Genomic DNA, 23,380 nt, shown 5'->3' with positions numbered 1-23,380 from the left:
GAAAGGGGCGGAGGTAGGGGACTACGAATTATTCAAAAAGGCCTTGCTATGCGAGTTTGGGCTGACCCCCGAGACGTACCGGAAAAGGTTCCGGAGTCAGTGTAAAACCCCTGAGGTCACATATCTAGAACTGATCCTCCAGATGCAGGGATACGCCCACAAGAGGGCAGATGGGGCCCAAACTAAGGAGGACCTGCTAGACCTAATGGTACTGGAGCAACTGTATGAACAGTGCCCATCTGACCTGAGGCTATGGTTGGAGGACAAAAAGCCCCAGGACCCGCAACGCGCAGGGCAACTGGCCAATGAATTTGTGAACTGCCGGTCAAAGGGTGGCAGGGAGAAGTCCCAAAGGAACAGGCCTGCCATGATGCAGAGAGAGTCACCCTGGGACGTCCCAAAGGGGGAACATGGAGAACCCCCTCCAAAGGGGAACGCCTGGTGTCAGGACCAACCAACCGGCTCGAGGGGACCAATGGGACATGCATTGCTATTACTGTGGCCAGAGAGGCCACATACGGACCCAGTGCCCCAGGCTCAAGGGCAGACTGAGCAGACCGAACCCGCACAGAGTTAACTGGGTAGGGACCCAGCCAGATGAGGGGCAGGCTTCCCAGGCAATGGGGGTTAGCAGTGTACCAACTGCTCAGGAGGGAGGAGTTTCCCAGGCCAGTTCCTCTGGGGGGCTGGATGCTCCAGACTCAAGGTTCTCAGTTTACAAAGTGGGTGCAGGGCTGTCCCTGCGGAGCGAGTGCCTTGTTCCCCTGGAGGTGGCTAGGAGGAAGGTCATGGGATACTGGGGTACGGATGGTGAGGTGATGCTGGCCCAGCCCGAGGTGGTGGCCCAACAGCTACCTGACCCTGACGGGTGTGGGCGGGACCCCATTCAAGGTGCCCGTGGAGAGGGTACATCTGAAATGGGGGGCCAAGGAGGTTCCCAAGTACATGGGGGTGCAACACTATTTGCCCACTGAGGTGTTGATGGGGGAACCTAGAGGAATGGCCAAGCAATCCCCAGAAGGCCCTGGTCATGACCTGTAGCCAGAGCCGGCAAAGGGTACCTCACCGGAGGCACAGGACCCTACCCCAGTGCGGAGGGAGTGCCCAGGGACAAGGCTCAGAGGGGCTGCGGCTTCAGACCCAGCCAGCAAGAGGGAGCAGGTCCCCATCCCTTCCCCAGCTGCTGAGTTCCAGGCCGAGTTGAGGTAAGATCCCTCCTTGCGGAAACTAAGGACCTGGCCAACCTCAGTGCGGCACAGACCATGGGGAGAGGTTGCCAGGAGAGGTTCCTGTGGGAGAAGGGGTTCCTGTACCGAGAATGGGCTCCCCCAGGGGAAGTGGAGTCATGTGGGATCAGGAGGCAGCTGGTGGTCCCCCAGAAGTATCGTCGCAAGCTACTAAACCTGGCCCATGACATCCCCCTCTTAGGGCACCAGGGAATCCGGCGCACCCGGCAGAGGTTGCTACAGAACTTTTACTGGCCCAGGGTCTTTACCACGGTCTGGCAGTATTGCTGATCCTGTGACCCCTGTCAGAGGGTGGGGAAGGCCCGGGACAAGGGGAAAGCGGCTTTGAGACTTTTGCCCATCATAGAGGAGCCTTTCCAGGAGGTGGCTATGAACATAGTGGGGCCTCTCAGCAAGACGACCTGGTTGGGGAAGAAATACATTCTGGTGGTGGTAGATTTCGCTACCCGCTACCCCGAGGCAGTGCCCGATCTTCCATCGAAGCAGACACTATGGCAGATGCGCTCCTGACCATTTTCAGCCGAGTGGGGTTCCCCAGGGAAGTCTTGACAGACCAAGGCTCCAACTTCATGTCGGCCCTGCTCCGGTGTTTGTGGGAGGAATGTGGGGTCCGGCACGACTGGGCCTCCGCATATCACCCCCAATCCATAATGCTGGTGGAGAGGTTCAATGGGACGCTAAAGATGATGCTGAAAACCTTCATGAACCAGCACTCTCAGGACTGGGACAAGTACTTACCTCACCTGCTGTTCGCATACAGGGAAGTGCCCCAGGAGTCTACTGGATTTTCGCCTTTCGAACTGTTATATAGTAAGAGGGTAAAGGGGCCCCTGGACCTGATGAGCGATGATTGGGAGGGGAAGGCCACTCCCGATGGGGACTCAGTGGTGGAGTATATCCTGACCTTCCGAGAAAGACTTCCTGAGCTAATGGGCCTGGCCAAGGAGAATCTGGCCAGAGCCCAGAGGAAGCAGAAGGTCTGGTATGATCGCATGGTGCGGGCCCGCACCTATGCCACCGGGGATCAGGTGATGGTTCTCATCCTCGTGAGAAAGAACAAACTACAGGCTGTCTGGGAGGGCCCTTTCAAGGTTGTCAAGCAGCTAAATGAGGTAAACTATGTGGTGGAACAGTTGAACCGGGCGTACCACCGCCGGGTGTACCATGTGAATATGATGAAGCCATATTATGCCAGGGGGAATGTGGTGCTTGTCATGTGTGGACATTGGGAGGAGCAGGACCCTTTGGTAAATATATTCCCTAAGACCGGAGCTGGCTCCTCCCAGGAAACAGTTCCCCTCTCTGATCGGCTAACCCTTGCCCAGGAAGCTGAAATCACAGGGGTGCTGCATCCGTACCGACAGCTGTTTTCCAACCAGCCTGGACTCACTAATCTGACTGTCCACCGGGTACAGACAGGATCGCACCCGCCTATAAGATGCTCCCCCTTCCAAGTCACAGGGAAAACTGCTCAGGACCTGGACAGAGAGGTCAATGACATGCTGGCTTTGGGGGTGATCCAGCCATCTGCCAGCCCTTGGGCCTCGCTGGTGGTGCTGGTCCCCAAAAGGGACGGGTCGATCCGGTTCTGTGTGGACTATCGGAAGCTCAATGCCATCACTGTATCTGATGCCTACCCCATGCCCAGGCCTGACGAGCTCCTAGACAAGCTGGGAGGAGCTCGCCACCTTACCACCATGGACCTTACAAAGGGCTACTGGCAAGTGCCACTGGATGCAGATGCCCGGCTGAAATCGGCCTTTATCACCTTCTGGGGCTCTATGAGTTCCTGACCCTGCCTTTCGGCCTCAAGGGAGCACCGGCCACCTTCCAGCGCCTGGTGGACCAGCTCCTGAGGGGGATGGAGAGTTTTGCCGTGGCGTATATTGACAACATCTGTGTCTTGAGCCAGACCTGGGAGGACCACATGACCCAGGTTAGACAAGTGCTGGACCGACTCCAGGAGGTTGGGTTGACCATAAAAGCTGAGAAATGCAAGGTGGGGATGGCCAAGGTATCTTACCTGGGCCATCGGGTGGGGAGCGGCTGTCTAAAACCAGAACCAGCCAAGGTGGAGGTGATCAGAGACTGGCCCGCTCCCCACACCAAAAAGCAGATGCAAGCCTTTATGGGGATGGCGGGGTACTATCAAAGGTTTGTGCCCCGCTTTAGCTCCATAGCCACCCCTATCACTGAGCTATGCAAGAAGGGGAAGCCAGACAAGGTGGTCTGGACCGAGCAGTGCCAGGAGGCTTTCCGGGCGCTGAAGGAGGCTCTGGTTAGTGGCCCAGTCCTGGCAAACCCAGGCTTTGACAAGCCCTTTGTGGTGTTCACCGACGCCTCAGACATGGGACTGGGAGCGGTGTTAATGCAGGAGGATGAAAAGGGGGAGAGACACCCCATCATGTACCTGAGCAAGAAGTTGCTACCCTGGGAGCAGCACTACGCGGCCATCGAGAAGGAGTGCCTGGCCATGGTGTGGGTCCTTAAGAAACTGGAGTCCTATCTCTTCGGGCAACACTTCATCGTGTACACCGAGCACTCTCCCCTGACCTGGCTGCACCAGATGAAAGGAGCCAGCGCCAAGCTCCTGAGATGGAGCCTGCTCCTGCAGGATTATGATATGGACGTGGTCCATGTGAAGGGAAGTGCCAATATGATAGCGGATGCGTTGTCCCAGAGAGGGGGCCCTGAACTGTCACGGGTCAGAGTGACCTCGCTCAGTTCAATCTCAAAGGAGGGAGAGATGTGACGGAGCAGGGAGTGGGGAGGATTGACCTGGGGATGTTGCAGGGGAGTTTTACTGGGACTGTGTGCATTGGTGATGGGATAGCAGGGGGTGACTTCACTGGAGGGACGATACCTGAGCCTGTAACCTGAGCCCAGGAGCGGGGTTGGGGCCAGGTGACACCTTTTGCCCGAGAAGCTGAACAAAGGCTGGGGGAGGAGCCAGGGGGAAGCTGGAGAAGATGGCTGTAGGGGGGCTGGAGTTTGGAAGGGGACTGGGGAAACAGAGGGAGCCCCAGGGCTGGGATCTAAGCTCCCTGCCCCCCAGATGGACCTGACTGAGGGGGTCCTGTTGTCTGTACCTACAAGCTCTGATTTGGACTGTGTTCCTGTCGTCTGATAAACCTTCCATTTTACTGGCTGGCTGAGAGTTGCAGTGAATCGTAGGAAGTGGGGGGGTGCAGGGCTCTGACTCCCCACACTCCGTGACACTGCCATGTGTCTCTGGGGGGAGCAGGGGGGTGCTGGGTCTGACTGCCCTGTGTCTTTGGGGGGAGCAGGGGGCGCTGGGTCTCACTGCCCAGTGTCTTGGGGGAGCATAGGGGGGTGCTGGGTCTCACTGCCTTTTGTCTCAGGGGGAGTTTAGGGGGGTGCTGGGTCTCACTGCCCTGTGTCTCGGGGTGTGCTTTCAGGTGGGGGGTGCTGAGTATCGCTGCGCTTGTCTCGGGCGGCACGAGGGCTGCTGGGTCTCACTGCCCGCATCTTTTGGGGGTACAGGGAGGGTGCTGGGTCTCACTGCCCTGTGTCTCAGGGGTGGGGGTGCAGGGTGGGTGCTGGGTCTGACTGCCCTGTGTCTCGGGAGCGGGTATGGGGGCTATCAGGGTTCCCTTCCCACTCTGAACTCTGGGGTACAGATGTGGGGACCCGCATGAAAGACCCCCTATGCTTAATTCTACCGGCTTAGGTTAAAACTTTCCCAAGGCACAAATCCTTCCTTGTCCTTGGACGGTATCGCTGCCACCACCAAGTGCATTAGATAAAGATTCAGGAAAAGAACCACTTGGAGTTCCTCAAAAAGAAAAGGAGAACTTGTGGCACTTTAGAGACTAACCAATTTATTTGAACATAAGCTTTCGTGAGCTACAGCTCACTTCATTGGATATTTCCTGTTTCCCCAAAATATCCCTCCAAGCCCCTTGACCCCCTTTCCTGGGCAGGCTTGAGAATAATATACCAACCAAATAGGTAAACAAGGTGAGCACAGACCAGACCCTTGGGGTTTTATGACACTAAAAACCAATCAGATTCTTAAAAACAGAACCTCATTATGAAGAAAAAAGTAAAAGAACCACCTCTGTAAAATCAGGATGGAAGGTAATTTTACAGGGTAATAAGATTTAAAAACAAAGAGGCAAAACTTCAAAGTTACAAAAACAGGAATAAACGTCCCTCTTAGCATAGGGAAAATTCATAAGCTAAAAACAAAAGATAAGTAAAGTAAGGAAATGCATTAAATTATGTGATGAAGTAGGACTGTTCTTAATGTTTTCTCTGAATACTGGGTGGGTGCCTCGGTTTCCCCTATGCATTTCTTAAGTATCTAGGTGGTGGGATAAGGATGTGTGATTGTTGCTGAGCCCTAGAGGGCCAGTGTGAGGCTGTCCGGACAGAGAATGGTCGACACCGTGTCTCCTGGCAATGGATGGCCTGGCCCTCCCCTGCAAAGGGGCCAACTGAAGGTGTTGGAGAACAAAGAGATCAGGTGGCCTCCTGGCCTGGGAAAGAGACAAAGGCCAAGGGAGGGGCTGGAGAGTTTCAGTTTGGAGCTGGCTGGGGAAAGAGAGGGAGGCCCAGACCTGGGGTCTGGCCTCCCTGGCCCCAAGATGGACTTGACTTAGGGGTCCTGTTTCCTGTACCTACAAGCTCTGTCTTAGACCATGATCCTGTCGTCTAATAAACCTTCTGTTTTACTGACTCACTGAGGGTCACAGGTGACTGCGGAGTTGGGGTGCAGGGCCCTCTGGCTTCCTCAGGAGCCCGCCTGGGCGGACTTGCTGTGGGAAGCGCACGGAGGGGCAGAGGAGGCTGAATGCTCCGAGGTCAGACCCAGGAAGGTGGAAGCCGGGGGAGCTGTGTGTCCTGCAGAGAGTCTGCTCTCAGAGAGGAGGTTCCCCCAGAGTCCTGTGGAGTAGTTCCAGAGCATCGCCCGGGGACTCCGGGACAACTTACAATTTTTGTAATCTAGATGCTTATATCAGGTAGGGTTTTAGGAGCAGGTTTTTCCTTCCCTGGTCCCTCTCTGTCCCAGAGAAAACAACAAAAGACCACATAAACAAACCTCCCCCCAGAGATTTGAAAGGATCTTCTTCCCTTATTGGTCCTTTTGGTCAGGTGCCAACCAGGTTATTTGACCTTCTTAACCCCTTACAGGTAAAGGAGGGATTTTATGCTACTCTTAGCTGTATGTTTATGACAGGGGTGCTGGGTCTGACTGCCCTGCGTCTCAGGGTGGCGATACGGGGGGTGCGGGTTCTCACTGCTCTGTATCTTGGAGGGGGAGCTCAGGGCTGCCCAGAGGCGGGGACAAGTGGGGCAATTTGTCCCGGGCCCTGCAGGGGCCCCCACGAGAGTTTTCAGGGGCCCCCACGAGAGTTTTCGGCAGCACTTCGGCGGTGGGTCCTTCAGTGCTGCCAAACACGCCTGGAGTGAAGGACTCGCCGCCAAAGACTGGCCGCTGCTTCTTCTGCTCCGGGTCTTCGGTGGCAATTCAGCAGCAAGGGGTCCTTCCACTCCACGTCTTCCGCGAAGTGCCCTGAAGACCCGAAGCAGAAGGACCCCTGCCGCCGAAGACCCCAGGCCCCCTGAATCCTCTGGGTTGCCCTGGGGGAGCTTAGGGTGTTGCTTGGTCTTACTGCCCTGTGTCTCGGAGGGGGCACGGGGGGGTGCTGCATCTCACTTCCCTGTGTCTCAGGTGGGAGTTTAAGGGGGTGCTGGGTCTGACTGCCCTGTGTCTCGGGGAGGAGTTTAGGGGGGGGTGCTGGGTCTGACTGCCCTGTGTCTCGGGGAGGGGGTACAGGGGAGGTGCTGAGTCTGACTGCTGTGTCTCAAGAGGGTGCAGGGGGTGTCTCTATGGGTCGGTTAGGGTGGTGTTGGGTCTCACTGCCCTGTGTCTCGGGTGTGGGGGGGAGCAGGGGGGCTGGTGCTTGGTCTCACAGGGCATGTGGGGGGTGGGTGTAACTTAGTGGCCTTTGGCAGGACACAACTGAGAGTATCAATTCAGGACAAATCGCTGAGAGCAGGGCAGTCACTGCCCAAGGCTGGGGGACCTTCACTATTAAGGCACGCCAAACAGAGAAGACTTTAGTTTTACACCACCGGCTAACCAGAAGTTACACAAGCAATTCCCTGAGACACTCCAGTTTCCCAGTATCACCACCAGTGCCATGCCATAGGGGGATGAATGCTTATGAAAACCAATACACCAGGAAAAGAAAAAAGATTCTCCTAATCCCAAAGGACCGAGCCCCAGACCCAGGTCAATAGACCAGTCAGATCTTACCCACAAATCACACTGTTGCCAATCCTTTAGGATCTAAAATCTAAAACTTTATTCATAAAAAGAAAGAAATATTGATGAGAGTTAAAACTAGTTAAATGGAATCAATTACATACAGTGATGGCAAAGTTCTTGGTTCAGACTTGCAGCAGCAATGGAGTAAACTGCTGGCTTAAATCAAGTCTGTGGAGAACATCCACAGCTTGGATGGGTCATTCAGTCCATTGTTTACAGCTTCAGTTTGCAGCAGTAAGGAGCAGGATTGAAGACAAAATGGAGGGTTTCCTGGGCCTTTTATATCCTCCGCCATGTGGCAGGACCCCTTTGTTCTTACTGTGGAAAATCACAGCAGCAAAATGGAGTTTGGAGTCACATGGGCAAGTCACATGTCCCTGCATGACTCAGGTCTTTACAGGTGGAGCAGCCAATGCTCACATGCTATGCTGAATGTTCCCAGGAAGGCTCCTCATATGTAGATTGGAGTCACCCAAGGTCCACTGTCAGTGAAGTGTTTCTTGATTGGGCACTTAATCTGAAGAATTCTTTCTCAGGAAACTGAGGAAATGCCTCCCTGGTGCTACTTACAAGGCAAATTACACCCTTTTCATAGACACCTCACCTGACCTCCTTTGTACCAGATTTTGTGCAACTATAGGAGCTTGGTTGCAATAATGATCTATACAGTCACAGTTCATGTCAATAATGTCACAGGGGGGTGCTGGGTCTTACTGGCCAGTGTCTCAGGGGAGAACAGTGGGATGCTGGGTTTCACTTCCCTGTGTCTCAGGGGGGAGCTTAGGGGGGGTGCTGGGTCTGACTGCCCTGTCTCGGGGGAGTACAGGGAGGTGCTGGGTCTCACTGTCCAGTGTCTTCAGGGGGCATAGGGGGGTGCTGGGTCTCACTTCCCTGTGTCTCAGGGAGGAGTTTACGGGGGTGCTGCATCTCAGTGCCCTGTGTCTCTGGTGGGCATATGGGGGTGCTGGGTCTCACTGCCATGACTTGGGGGGCAAGGGGGGGTGCTGGGTCTGACTGCCCTGTGTCTCGAGGGGTACAGGGGGGTGCTGGCTCTCACTGTCCTGAGCCTTGGAGGGGGAGTCTAGGGCATGCTGGGTCTCAGTGCCCTGTGTCTCAAGGGGAGCAGGGGGGGTGCTGGGTCTCACTGCCCCGTGTCTCGGGGGGGTAGAGGGGGGGTGCTGGGTCTCACTGCCCCGTGTCTCGGGGGGGTAGAGGGGGGGTGCTGGGTCTCAGTGCCCTGTGTCTTGGAGGGGTGCAGGGGGGGTGCTGGGTCTCACTGCCGTGTCTAGGTGGGGGCTTTAGGGCGGTACTGGGTCTGACTGCCCCATGTCTGCAGGGGGGAGCCAGTGTTGCAGAGGCCCGAGGTGCTGCGGGATTTCTCCCGCTCGTCATCCAGCGCCAGCAGCTTTGGCAGCGTGGTGGAGGAGAATGAGGGTGCCGATGATTACATGGGCATGGTAAGTCAGGGCGGAGCTTGGCGCACTGGCCCCTTTCCCTGCCTCCCGGCCTCGGTCTGGAGGGGTGCTCGCTGCACAGAGCAGGTCCCTGCTGGCCATGGGGCATTGAGGGAAGATCGCAGCCACGGAGCGTGTCCCCTGGGTGGGGGGTTCCTGTCAGCAGGGCCGGGGGGGCTCGGCGGCTGGGGTGGACCCAGTACCCTCAGCTGGGAGGGGGCTCTGAGTCTCCCAGGAGGAGCCCATTTCAGGAGCTCATCAGCCGGGGATTGTCTGCCTCACCTCCCTCCCTCCCTCTTCTGTGTGTGCCGCAGGAAAGCCAGGCCTCGGGGACGCCCCGCAAGCGAGACTCCTTCATCTACAGCACCTGGCTGGATGACAGCCTCAGCACGGCCAGCGGGGGGAGCTCTCCAGGTACCCGACCGGGACCCCACCCATCGTGGCCCCAGCCACCACCAGCCCCCGGCACCTGCCCCCTCCCCCTTTCCTCAGAGCTGCCTCTCTGAGACCCTCCCGATGCTTCTATGGGGCAGGAGCCTGGCCTCTGCCACAGACCTGCCATCTGGGGGCTGCCATCACACTGCACCGGACCCCAGCCATAGCAGGAAGGGGAGCTGAGTGCCCCCCACCCCCACCTCCCTGTTCACACACTCTGCCAAGCACGATACCATGGCACAGCAACCCCCTCGAGCTTCTGTTTGCCCATGTGTCCGCGTGAGAGCTGTGCACCTGTCTTGCCAGCCAATGGCTCTGGGGATGGGCAAGACAGCCTGGCATCTGGGCTTGGTTGCTGGGAGAGCCAAAGGGGCAGATGATGATCACTAGCTCTTGTATAACATGTCAAAGTGCTTGGGCGCTCAGATGCTGTTAGCAGGGGAATCTGATTCTCCATTTTACAGATGGGAGAACTGAGGCACCCAAGTTCACACAGCAGGCCACTGGCAGAGCTGGGAATAGAGCCCAGGTCTCTTGAATCCCAGTGTAATGCACTGTCCACTAGGCCACACTGCTTCCCATGCTGGGGTGCAGAGCTGCGGGGGGGGGGGGCATACACACAGTTAGGGGAGCGGAGTCTCAGGGGACCGTAGCATCAGGAAAAGAACTGCAAGGCTTCAAACTTTCCAAATGGCTGGGAAATCTTCCTGCTGCCAGCTGGGCAGCCTGCTCAGGGGGGCACTAGAAATGCCACAGCAGGGAGATGCTGCCGGTGGGGCATCGGGGAAAGGCAGAGCCCTGAGTTCAGGCCACAGCAGGCTGCAGCTGCCGTCTCCGCTCACGCTGCTCTATGCTGCTGGAGCAAGCACAGCCAGCTGGTAATGCGAAGCACGCTGGGTTTGGCTTCAGTGTAGCAGGTTCCTTTGTGCTTCTCTGGAAGTGTCAAGCAGCCTTAAAGGGGAGCAGAAATGGCGCCCAGTGAAGCCTGCGTGTGCAGGGGGCTTCCACTGCCAGTGAAACACTGGAGCGAGGCCTCTGTACCTGCCCTGCTCCCAGCCAGGGCAGGGCAGGAGGCACACCAGGAGTCGATCAGGCTGTGGTCAGGGGTGTTGCCCTGCAGCTATTCTCTGCTTCCCAGAGGGTTCTGCCCAAGCTCTGGCCTGGGCCGAATGGGAATCGTTCCCCTGCGTCGTCCGTTATGAACATGGCTCCACCACTTGCCTGTGCCCCAGGTTTCTGGCTACCAAGCTTTGGACATTTAGTTCTCCCAGCTGTGCTGGGAGCTCACATTTCCCATTGCTGTCTGACTTTGCCTTCCAGGCCCCTCCCAATCTCCCCAGCCGGAGCCCAGGAAACCTGGAGACCCTGCCTGTCCAGAAATCAAAATCCAGCTGGAGAAGTCTGAGCAGCACACGCCCCACCTGGTGAGTGCGCTAGGGCTAAGGGCCAGAGCCCCGGGGAGAGGCCAGTGGGCGTTTACATGCAGGACTCCTAGGGCTTGCCCGCGAGGGGCGGGGGAGCTAGAGGGACTCCAGCGCTACCCCGAGGAGCCCCCACTACTCAGCACCTTGGCACCAGCACGGCTTTGCAGAAGAGAAACAGTGTCTGTTCCCCTCCCCCACCTGACAGCCTGGCGCGTAGAGGGCCAATTCCTGACCATCTCTCTCAGACCAGTGAACATGGCACCATGCCCCCCTGCCCCCCTGCCCCCCAATTCTGGGCGGCCTTGCCTGGCTAGCTGCAGTGTTCTGGCCCTCGCTGTGCCCCCTGTGCAGGACACTGAGACCCCCGTCACCCCCGCTTTGGGGCACTGGCCAACAGCAGCAGAAGGGGGCACATGGGGGCGGCTGGAACCCGTCGTGCGAAGTGGGATTCTCCAAAGCACTCAGCAGGGACTCCCCTCCCTCCCCCGGGGGTAGCTAGCACCACTGGCTGCAAAGAAGCCACGATAGATCCAGCTCCGGGCACTCCACCATCCTGCCTGGTGCAGGCCTGGAAGCCTGAGCGTGTCCCTGGTCTGGGGCTCCAGAGACCCTCACAGAGATCTATGCGGCTGTCGTAGGCTCAGCACCAGTGGACAGAGCTTTGCCCTCAAGGAGACAGCTTTTGTCCAGAGCCCCTGGGGCAATGTGCAGCCTGTGGCCTACAGCCACACCAGGGGTCAAATGCTTCTAACTCACCCTTATCCCAGCTTTGCCTGTGAGTCTCCGTCCGCTGCCTCGCTCAGGGCTGGGCCATGGTAGCCAGGAGCACCGAGCGTCTCAGTCCCTGCTCGTGGGACAAGGGGCAACAATCCCTGGGCCAGGAACGGCTACTCACTCTGGCCTAGCCAGTGTGCCAGACACAGAACTATTTAACCCAAGCTGCACCCAAGGCACGCCTGCCCCAGGGCCGGATGGACACCGAAGCAGTGGTTCTCAGTGGGTTTGTTTGTGACCCCAGGGTTGTGGTTAATGTCCCTGTCTGTGTGTCTGTCCATGCAGAGCTGCTAGCCCCTCATCTAGCCTCCGTGGACGTGCATCCCCAGAAGGTCAGCACCCTCTCAGTCCTGCCTAATTTGCCGGCGCCTGGGGCAGGATGGTTATGGGGGGTGGGGGTGGGCAGGGTTTTGCTGGAGCCTGGGGAGGGATGGTTATGGGAGGGGGTACAGGGCTTTGCCAGTACCTGGGGAGGGATGGTTATGTGTGGGGGAGGGCAGGGCTTTGCCAGTGCCTAGGGCTGGGATAGTTATGGGGGGTGAGGGTGGGCAGGGCTTTGCCGGAGCCTGGGGTGGGATAGTTGGGGGGCAGGGCTTTGCCGATGCCTAGGGGTGGGATGGTTATGGGGGCAGGGCTTTGCCGGAGCCTGGGGCAGGATGGTTATGGAGAGGGCAGGTCTCCCCCTCCCGCTGAGGCTGGTCTCTTCTTGGGAGTACAAGCGCCCCCCCAACCCGGTTACCTGGGATTCGGGCTCTGCTATGGGGTAGGGGCTGGCACTTGAGCCAGGCCCTGGGCCTTTGGGCAGCTGCCTTGTGCCATGTTGGCCCAAGAGCTGCTGAGCCAGTTCTGAGCTGCCCTCTGTGTCTGGGGCGGGCAGAGCTCCTGGGCTGCCCCACTCCCGCCCCGTCCATGAAGGAGGCAACGGAGGGCAGCACGTTCTGTGGATTGTCTGTATTGCTTCCTTGGTGCTTCTGGGCAAGGCGTTTCCAGGCCCCCCAGCAGGGATCCCCATTGCATCTGTTAGTGCCAGTCGACAGCTGGCATGGGGAGGCTGGAGGGTGAGAAATCCCCCATTCACAGCCCTGAATCCTCAGATTTCCCAGCCTACCTCAAGGGCATGGCTGACATATGGCCGTGCTATGCCCAGAATATAGAGCTCTCTCCATGTGTGCAGAGCCTGCAGGGCTCCGGGACCTGCCACACTGGGGCATATGGATCATTTTTGGGGTTCCTGCTCCTGTTGGGCCGTGGTCTCCCCAGATCTTGGGCCACGGATTGTGTTTCCCCATGTCCCACCCACTGGCCTGTCGTCCCTTCCACCTCTATACCCATGGTTACCCCCATCTCTGTTCCCCCCTAGCCTGGAGAAGATGGGAATTCTCACGGCCTGTGCTCAGCGCCCTCGCCCCACGCTCCTTCCCCTGCAGCACCCACACAAGAAGCACAAGCTGAAGGGCTTGCGGAGGGCCCCGAGCTTTGTCACAGCTGAAGACAACTGGCCCATCGCCAAAGCAAGCAGCCGGAGCCTGTGGCCTAGATGGCCGGGCCAGCTCCCTCCTTCCCTTCCCACATTGCGGCCAGGCGCTGGCTGCTTGAGAGCTGGAGCTTGTACACTGGGAAGGCCACCGCATGGCTGAGGGGGCATCAGGCCACCCGCCGCGCCCAGAGCCTCTCCCGCAAGCGACCAAGACCTTGGAAGAGATTCCCGGTGGCCTGCCTGTCGTGTGCCCAGCCCCCAACCAGCTCGGCCTGCTCTGCACTTTGCTGATGGGACATGCGGTGCCAGGCACTTCACCCATGCCCAGCCCTCGGACCCTGGGACATGCCCTGCAGCCCAGAACACCTGGCAGGCCTTGAAGGAACCGCTCCAGAGAGGAAGCCATTTGTACCCAGGCACCCAGCTTCCAGGAATGACACTATGGTGTGTTAGAGCCCAGCAACTCCCCAGTGACAGGCCAATAACCTCTGGCAGCTAGATCCTCCAGCCCCCACCTTTCCTGGCCAGCTGCGTCCTTGTTCCCCACCTGTGGGGCCACCTTGGCCAGTCTCACCGCGAGAGCCTCCCTCAGGGTCGTCCCTGGGAGTCTGACCCAGCCCCAGAGGAGGAAGGGTGGCACGTAGATGATACCTAGGGTGAAGGGTGCCCAGGAACCAGCCTAGCATCACTGGCAGAGCCCAGGCTAGGGAGGAGTCCTGGGGGAAGGAGGGATTGGGAGAGATGGCAAACTAGAAGTGGGACCCTGGGCCAAGGGAGAATGCCTGTCTCTGGCCCTGGCCTGGAAAGCCATGCCTCCAAATGTGCATTGCCAGCCCCCCTGCAGCTCTCTGACAGGCTGGCCGGTCTGCAGGGATGTGGCCAGCACCTGGCTCTTGCGAGTGGCGGGGGTATATACCCCCTCCACCCACATCTGTACACAGCCACCTAGCATGGCCTCAAATAGCAGCCGTGGTGCTGGGCTGATGCCCAGGTGTGGAGGAAAGAGCCAGGCCTGGAATAGCTCTGCCTTGCCAGAGGGAGGGCTGCTTCCCCCTCCCCTTCATCTCCGCATGCCGGACTGGTTTGCAGTGAGCGTGTGGCTGGCCTGTGGTCTGTGCCCCAGTGCTGTGGGACACTAGCCAAGACTCTTCAGCATCCACTGCTGGTAGCGCCCCCCCCCCCCACGCAGGCCCCCCAGTAACAGTGCCTGCAGCCTTTCCAGCAGTGTCCCTCTGCAGCGTGCCCTCGCCATGGCACCCTACGTCCCAGCTGCTCCATGAGCCCGGCAGCATCCTGGGCCCCAGCACGAGGGCTCCCTGTGCACACAGGCGTCCGCCAGCCGCTCTGCCCGCGCCTCCTCTCCCGCCCTCAGCGACGCCCATACACTCCACAAACTCCACGGTAGCTCTGCCCCGTGGCCAGCAGGGGGCGCCCCAGCCCCCACTCTGTTCTTTGCGCCCTGGAAGCAGGGTCCTGCGGAGAGCAAATGGAGAGCACGAGCTAGTGGTGCCAGCCAGGGCTGCGGGCCAGGTGGGCTCCTGAATGGCTGTGGGGAGCAATGTGGGGGCAGTGTCTTCAGACTGGGGTCTGTGAGAGCTCGGCTGCATTAGGCTTCACGACTGCCTAGCTCTGGGGCACCCAGGCCTGATCAGGGTGGAATCAGAGCGTGTGTGAACCCAGGACTGGGCAAACGCCTGACGACTTTAGAATAAGTTTATCCCAAAGAGCCATGACGCACTGACAGACAATCTCTAGCAGACCCATTGCAGCCACCCGGGTTAACCCCGGCTCCTGCTGCAGGTGACCGGCCAGTGCGCTGCCATGCTGCACCAGGAGCCCAGAGGCACAAGGGAGGTTCGACAGGCCTGGGCGGGAGAAGCCAATTTGTTTTTTCAGGGATTTTTTAATACATTTTTCCCAAAAAGCTTCCTGAGCTATTTTTTAGTTTTTGTTTTTGATGAAAAAAATTACTCCTAAACCCCCGACTGGTGAGTTTTCACAAACATCTTTCTGGTCAAATTTCCAATTTTTTGTGAAAATATTTTAGCCCAGAAATGTTCCATTTATGTTTTTTCATTGACAGACTGGAACATTTTGACGAAAGTGATGCAGGGTTGCCAGAAGTCCCTGAACCTAGCCAGGGTCCCCCAGAACTGGGCAGGGGGGAAAATTTGACCAAAATAAAAATTTTCCACCAAAAAAAGTCATTTTGCTGAAAAAGACCTTTTTTGTTGGAAAAAAACATTTTTTGGGGAAAAGTCTGCCAGCTGTGATATTAACCTCTTCTGTGCCACTGCCCAGGGTTACGGGCAGCAGGCCGTTTTGCGGCCACAAAGCGCGCACGATGCACTACAAAGAGCAGACCTACGCTGCTGTCCAGCGCAGCTTCCTGGCCTCCACAGGGGTCACCAGCCACCCTGAGTCCATTAGCTCCTGAAGTAGGATGACCTTGGTGTGTAGCCATGGGGGTCTGTTTTCATGTGGGGGCGTGCACTGCACATTGTAAAAAAAAATATATATTGAACTGGCTTCCTCTGCGGGCAGGAAGGTACAACTCCCTGATGTGTGTGTATTTAATTTTAAACTGCCGACTGTCTGTGTAATATAACTATGCTGTGGACACCCAGGGGTATTTTATGTCTGTGTTGTATTCATTTTTTTTAAAGCGACATAAAATGCATTGGATCCAATTCTAAATTAATGTTCAGAAACTAATTTTTTTAAAATCTGAGATTGTGTTTGTGTTTCTGGTGAAATATGTATAAAATAAAGTTCTATTTATCGCTATTGTAAGATGACACTCTTTGCAAAAATGATTTTTAAGAGGCACAGGCTGGAAAATAAAATGAACCCCCTGTGCGGCTCCAAGGTGGGTGTGGGGAGCAGGGAGCCGAGGGCCAAGGCATCTGGCCTGGCCCTGAACCATCCAGACAGGGACCATACTTTGCATAGCTCAAGGATTTTGTAGGCAAGGATCTCAGTGGTGATGAGGTAAATCCCACTCCATGCCACATGCCCCATTTCTCAGATTGTGACACTGATGCAGATTAAGGCTAATTTTTTAAGGTGCTCCCTGCTTTTGGTGCCAGACCTGAAGCACCTTGGCCCGGAGCCATGGAGGTATTGAGGCACCTAATTCCACTGAAATCAATGGCAGTTAGGAGGCGTAATACATTTGAGGCTCTGGGCCCTTGAGCCTTGTTTCTGAAAGGGCCAGCTACCCCCTCTGTTCCTGTTGAACTCAGTGAGGTCGCACCTCTGCAAAGCAAGCCCCGGCATCTCAAGTTGCCTAAAGTCAGTTGAGCTCAACCCCCTCTTCCCCCGCTCTCCTGCCCTCCAGCAGCATGCCTCCCCAGAGCCCTCAGCCAGTGCAAAGGAGATGGTGGGGAGGGGGGTCCCCACCCCTAGATTCAGCCACAGCAAGGCAAAGTGTGCGGGGGCCAGCTGCAAGCCAGCGCCCATGACACCAGGCTGGGACCCAATGACTCCGGAGCGCCGGGGCCAAGCCGAGCCCAGCAGCCATGTGGCCAGGCGCTCCTCCTGCCTGGGCTGCACTGCTCCCTGTGGGTCTCTGGATCAGGGGGGTCGTGCTAGCTGGACTTCACTGGTTCCCTCCTGCTCTCTCCCTCACCTCCCTCTCCCCGCCAGGAAACAGCTGTCCCCGTGCTCGTCCCCGCCAGTTTCTGCCCCCAGCCAGTGTCAGCTGAGGTGCCGGATCAGCCCTCGCTGGGGACCCCCTCCTGGTGGGTAGCTGGCCGCCTGGCACCTGCTCAGCTCTGGGGCCTCGTCCTTGGGCTCAGGGTTATGCTGGTGCCACGCTCCTAAGAGCCACTAGATGGTGCTGTGACCCTATTGCGTCAGGCCTGGCCGTGGGCCCCGGTGGCCTGTGGGGTCTGCCCCCGGCCAGGGCTGCCCTGGCCCAGCCCCAGCCCTCGCCCAGAGGAGGCAGCGGCCAGAGCAGGGGACAGGCAGAGCCAGAGGGTTCCTGGCGGCCAAGCAGGGGCAGCAAAGGGTAGAGCCCGCAGGGCGAGCACTGGGAAACTGGCAGCTCCCACCCGAGCCTGACAGCTCCCGTGGGCTCATCCCCATGGCGGTTGAGTGCCTGATCTCACCTCTCCGCCCCCAGCCATTATGGACACTTGCCATAGGATTTATTAGGAATGTAACCAAAAATCCACCAGGCCTGTCCAGAGCCCTCTAGGACACTGCATAGAGCAGCTTACCACTGTATGAGACTTCAATAGCTTGGCTTAAACATTCTCCAGAAAGGTGCCATCCTCTAACCCACTGATGGGGCCTTGGCTTCTTCTGAGAAGAGACGGCTCAGCTGGCTGAGAATTTTGCAAGGCAGCCAAATATTCATTGCCAATCAGTGCAGGATTCAATTCCAAGTCTTCTGGGGTGTTAGTGGGGACAAGGACTTTGGAATACCCTAGTCTAAGCAGAGCCCCTCCAGATGCTAGAACAGGAGATGTTCCCATTCAGTGAGCCTGCATAGGGAAAGCCCCCTTGCTCCCCCATAGAATCATAGAATATCAGCGTTGGATGGAAGGGACCTCAGGAGGTCGTCTAGTCCAACCCCCTGCTCAAAGCAGGACCAACCCCCAATTTTTACCCCAGATCCCTAAATGGCCCCCTCAAGGATTGAACTCACAACCCTGGGTTTAGCAGGCCAATGCTCACACCACTGAGCTCTCCCTCCCACCTCGACACAGCAGCTTTTAGGAAAGACTTGAGGCCCCCAAAGACTCGAGCAAATCCTCAGACCTGGTGCCGACAGCACTTCCAGCTCCTTTGGGCCAATCCCTGCCGCCGTGGGGAGGGGTTTAGGCAACAGCTGCTGGCACTGGAGTTAAATGGCTGGATGTAAACGCCTGGCACCTCAGCAGCTCTGGGCCTCACAGGTGTGGTGAGACTGCACGGGCTGTAGGGAATTCCCTCAGGCCCAGCTGTTCTTCACACGCCCAGAAGAGGCTGGACCAGTGTTCCCTCTGATTTTCCCCTCACATGTGCGGAATGAATTTTGTTATGTGCCCCAACAGGGAGGTGATGTGTGGCGCGGGGTGGGGCGAAGGGGTTTGGAGTGTGGGAGGGGGCTCAGGGCTCGGGCAGAGCTCCGGGGCTGGGGCCACAGGATAGGTACCTCTCCCCGGGCTGTAGGAGGTCCGGGCCAGGGCTGGATTGGGGCCACAGGATGGGTACCTCTCCGCAGGAGGTCCAGGGCTGGGCTGGGGCCAGTGGGGAGAGGTGCAGCTTAGAGGGAAGTTAGGGCCGGACAGAATGGCCTGGCTGCACAGAGGGACTTAAATGTGGCAATGCTGAGCGTTGCAGGGCCTACATTTTAGGGGCCATGGGTACAACACTGGGGTGCACAAAGTCGATGAATGGGGAGACACCAGCGCCTAAGAACGTGCTCCCCAAAAGCCAGCATGCTTAACAGGGAGCCGCCTGTTCTCGCCAATGGGAGACTGTTGAGAGGTGTGTCCTAAGCCCTGCCTTTTCCTGGAGCTAGGCCACCATGTCTGGGCTGCAGGCAGGTACTAGCTCTGCTAGGGAGCCACAAATGGGTGCCCCTCTCCGGGCAGGCAGCTCAGGTGCCCAAGTCATGCTGGCAGGACTGAGTCAGCTGCCGGCCTGCACCACACAAAACAGCCAGAGAAAGACATGGTGGTGCCCATCCCAGTGGTTGGCACACTCACGTGGGATGTGGCAGACCTGGGTTCAATTCCCTCCTCTGCCTGAGAGGGAAAAGGGGCTTGAACAGGGCTCTCCCACCTCTCAGGAATGTGCTCTAGCCAGTGGGCTCAAAGCAGTAAGGTAGACACACCATCAAATAGGGCTTATCCCGTTGGCATGCTCTGAGCGTGCCCAGCTGCTTGGCCCTGCAGGTCCGATTCCCCTGTGGATTGCTCTGGGCTGACCGGATGCCTAGTACACATGCCCAGAGGCAGCAGCATGGGCGCTGAGGCACCTTTTGCCCTGAACTCCTAGATGCTGAGTTCAGGGGCAGCCGAGTGGGGGTTTGGGGATGGCAGTGGAGGCTAAAACTGGGAACTCTGGGGTGTTCTCCTTGGTGGTGCCGGGCCAGTCAGGCTGAGCTCAGAGTCGCCAGCAATGTGTTCTAATGGAGAACCCACTGGGCTGAGACCTGGGTTCTAGTCCTGGCTTTGCTGCTGGGTGACCCTGGACAGGCATGTCCCCAGCTGTGCCTCAGTTTTCCCAGCTGTAAATCAGGGATAACAATACTGACCCCTTCCTAAAGCACTTTTCGATCTACTGGGCTTGTTATTGCTGTTGTGATTAGGTCTCCCATCCACCCGCTCTCCCCTACCCATTGGGTTGAGCTCCTTTCCAAACCATTGGCTGTTAGTGGGCTCGTGTGACGGAGCGGGGAGCAGGGAGGATTGACCTGGGGATGTTGCGGGGGAGTTTTACTGGGACTGTCTGCATTGGGGATGGGATATCAGGGGGTAACTTCACTTGAGGGATGATACCTGAGCATGTAACCTGAGCCAGGAGGGGGCTGGGGCCAGGTGACACCTTCTGCCAGGGAAACTGGACAAAGGCTGGAGGAGGAGCCGGAGTGTGTGGCTGGGTGAGACTGCTGGAGGGGGTTTCAGTTTGGAGCTGACTGGGGAAACGGAGGGAGTCCCAGGGCCAGGTTCTAGGCTACCTGCCCCCCCAAGACGGACCTGACCGAGGGGGTCCTGTTGTCTGTAGCTAAAAGCTCAGTTTTGGACTGTGTTCCTCTTGTCTATGTAATAAACCTTCTGTTTTACTGGCTGGCTGAGAGTCATGGTGAATCACAGGAAGGGGAGGGGTGCAGGGCCCGGATGCCCCAACTCTTCGTTCCAGCTCGTCTGCGCTCATCACGCGTCAGGAGGCAGCTCCACCCGCTCAATAGGAGCTCACCTGCCAACGCTGCCTCCTCGGGGGCTTGGCCCCAGGGAAGTGCCCGGTCTCAGGTTCAGAGCCCAGTCCAGGCATTGCTGCCAGCCACAGAGGCACAGCACCAGCTGTGAAGAAGGCTGCAGCGAGTGTATTCCTGTGCCATGCCATGACCCAGAGATGGCTGCCTTGGGCAAGGAACAGCTGTGAGAGGACTGCAGCCCCCGAGGCCTTAGTCCTGGAAATACAGTCACTGAAAACAAGACCCCCTGGCAGCTGCTGACTGAGGCCCCCACTTTATTGCTGTGGGCACCTAGGGCGACCAGACAGCAAGTGTGAAAAATCGGGACAGGGCTGGGGGGTAATAGGCACCTATATAAGACAAAGCCCCAAATATTGGGACTGTCCCTATAAAACAGGGACATCTGGTCACCCTACGGGCACCAGCTTCCAAAACTTGGCCCCATGCTGCTCTGCAGTGATATGGATGGGTGCTGGAAGGGAACCTTTGGCATAGGTGCTTGAACTAGGGGTTGAGGTGTGGGTTGCCGCACCCCCTGGCTTGAAGTGGTTTCCACATATACAGGGGTTACAGTTTGATCCAATGGCTCGCAGCACCCCCACTATACACATTGTTCCAGCACCCCTGGCCTTTGGGTTCCCCTGCCCAAGCACCAGGGGCCATCAGTAATCTTCATTTGTCAGACGTCCAGGGAGGTTCTCCAGAGGCCCAGGGTCTGAAGCGGTCATTGCTAGGGCCATTGCCTAGCCAGCAGGGCCCCCGCTCAGCTCTTCCCAGGCATACCAGTGGCGCACCAGGTTCTCGGCTGTGACAGGCAGCCGCGACCCATTCATCTTGGCGTCGGCTTTGATGCCCTCTGGCTGGGGCGCTGCTAATGCCAGTCAACTGACAGCACATTCAGAACAATGGGGACACCAGAAGGGCAGCAGGCCTTGCCAACATTGCTCACATTCCAGCGCCCAGCCCTGCCCTCGAGCACATTTCCCCTTTCAAGCCCAGGCTCTCCCTGGAAGGTGGCACTCAGCAGGTCTGAGGGTTATTTACACTCTACTCACTTCCCTGCAGATGTGCAACAGGCTCCCTGTACTTCCTTCTCCCTGCGGTCTGAGCATCGTGCACGCCCTAATGCCTCACCCCTGGGAGCACGGCAACAGCCGCCCCATTTTACGGGTGGCACAGAGAGTCTGAGTGACTCACCTGCCATCACCCAGGAAGTTTGTGACAGAGCAGGGAACTGACCGGGGATTTCCCGAGGCCTGGGCTAGCACTCTTAATGCTGCACCATTCCTCCTTTCCGCTGCTGTTCCAGTCCTGACCCTGCCCACCTTATCTGTGTTATCCCAGCCCTGCTCTCCCCAGCCACAGCTCTGATGATGCACCTCCATGCTGGCATTAGGACCCCTGGTATTTCAGCCCTGCCTCTCCCACACACAGAGCTCTGATATTTCATAGAATCCTAGAATCTCGGGGTTGGAAGGGACCTCAGGAGGTCATCTAGTCCAACCCCCTGCTCAAAGCAGGACCAATCCCCAACTAAATCATCCCAGCCAGGGCTTTGTCAAGCCTGACCTTAAAAACCTCTAAGGACGGCGATTCCACCACCTCCCTAGGTAACCCCTTCCAGTGCTTCACCACCCTCCCAGTGAAATAGTGTTTCCTAAGGGCTTGGCTACACTTGCAGATGTCGAGCGCTGTGAGTTAAACCCGCCCTCGGAGAGCGCAGCGGGGAAAGCGCTGCAGCCTGTCCACACTGACAGCTGCGAGCGCACCGGCGTGGCCACATCTGCCGCACTTGCAGCGGCACTGGGAGCGGTGCATTGTGGGCAGCTGTCCCCCAGAGCAGCTCTTCCCATTCAGGCGCTGTGGCTTGTGGGAAGGGGGCGGGGGGCAGGGCATTGTGGGTCCTGTCCCAGCGCCCCGTGATGCATCAGTTCGCATCCCAGCAGTCTCTGTGCTTCCAGCCACATTTGGCGCCATCTTTCAACGTTTTTTGTCTTCCCTTTCGGTCTGCGGGAATGGAGCCCGAACTGCTGGGGAATAAGCTGACGAGTCTCGCCAGCACGTCATGAATGGCAGTCGAGTTACTCCTTAAGCTACAAACTGACAGTGAGGAGTCCGACGATGACGTCGACTCGCATAACGTATATGACACGAGATTGCTTGTGGCATTCACGGACATGCTCACCACTGTGGAACGGTGCTTTTGGGCTCGGGAAACAAGCACTGAGTGGTGGGATCACATCGTCATGCAAGTCTGGGATGACGAGCAGCGGCTGCAGAACTTTCGGATGAGAAAAGCCACTTTCATGAGACTGTGTGAGGAGCTCGCCCCCACCCTGCAGCGCAAGGTTGGCACATGATGGTGACGGCTAGTGGTGTTCTGTTACTTTCTTTGTTAGGCCTGTCCTGTAGTAGGTGACTTCTGGGAACTCTTCTGGCTCTGTCAATCTCTTTCTTCACTTCAGCAGGTGGGTATTGTAGTTGTAAGAATGCTTGATAGAGATCTTGTAGGTGTTTGTCTCTGTCTGAGGGGTTGGAGCAAATGCGGTTGTATCGCAGAGCTTGGCTGTAGACAATGGATCGTGTGGTGTGGTCAGGGTGAAAGCTGGAGGCATGTAGGTAGGAATAGCGGACAGTAGTTTCCGGTATAGGGTGGTGCGCCACTAGCCGTCACCTTCAGCCCCCAACTAAAACCCCTCCAACGCATTATTAAGGATCTACAACCTATCCTGAAGGATGACCCAACACTCTCACAAATCTTGAGAGACAGGCCAGTCCTTGCCTATAGACAGCCCCCCAACCTGAAGCAAATACTCACCAGCAACCACATACCACACAACAGAACCACTAACCCAGGAACCTATCCTTGCAACAAAGCCTGTTGCCAACTGTGCCCACATATCTATTCAGGGGACACCATCACAGGGCCTAATCACATCAGCCACGCTATCAGAGGCTCGTTCACCTGCACATCTACCAATGTGATCTATGCCATCATGTGCCAGCAATGCCCCTCTGCCATGTACATTGGCCAAACTGGACAGTCTCTACGTAAAAGAATAAATGGACACAAATCAGATGTCAAGAATTATAACATTCATAAACCAGTTGGAGAACACTTCAATCTCTCTGGTCACGCAATTACAGACATGAAAGTCGCTATTTTACAACAAAAAAACTTCAAATCCAGACTCCAGCGAGAAACTGCTGAATTGGAATTCATTTGCAAATTGGATACAATTAACTTAGGCTTGAATAGAGACTGGGAGTGGCTTAGTCATTATGCAAGGTAGCCTATTTCCCCTTGTTTTTTCCTACCCCCCTCCTCCCCCAGACGTTCTTGTTAAACCCTGGATTTGTG

The 23,380-nt window shown here is 57.2% G+C and overlaps 1 protein-coding gene across 1 annotated transcript in view; it reads left to right on the top strand.

Annotated features, from left to right (window-relative positions):
• The window catches only part of RAP1GAP (RAP1 GTPase activating protein), a 98,027-nt gene extending 84,858 nt beyond the window's left edge, over positions 1–13,169 (top strand). Inside the window, 4 exon segments of the mRNA XM_077837107.1 lie at positions 8,882–9,002; positions 9,314–9,413; positions 10,755–10,858; positions 12,993–13,169. Coding sequence (XP_077693233.1) covers positions 8,882–9,002; positions 9,314–9,413; positions 10,755–10,858; positions 12,993–13,169 — 502 coding nt within the window.
• Positions 13,170–23,380: the final 10,211 nt, after the last annotated feature.

This window comes from Eretmochelys imbricata, chromosome 18, assembly GCF_965152235.1.
Source record: "Eretmochelys imbricata isolate rEreImb1 chromosome 18, rEreImb1.hap1, whole genome shotgun sequence".
Lineage (NCBI taxonomy): Eukaryota > Metazoa > Chordata > Testudines > Cheloniidae > Eretmochelys > Eretmochelys imbricata.
This window is presented reverse-complemented; position numbering and strand designations above follow the sequence as displayed.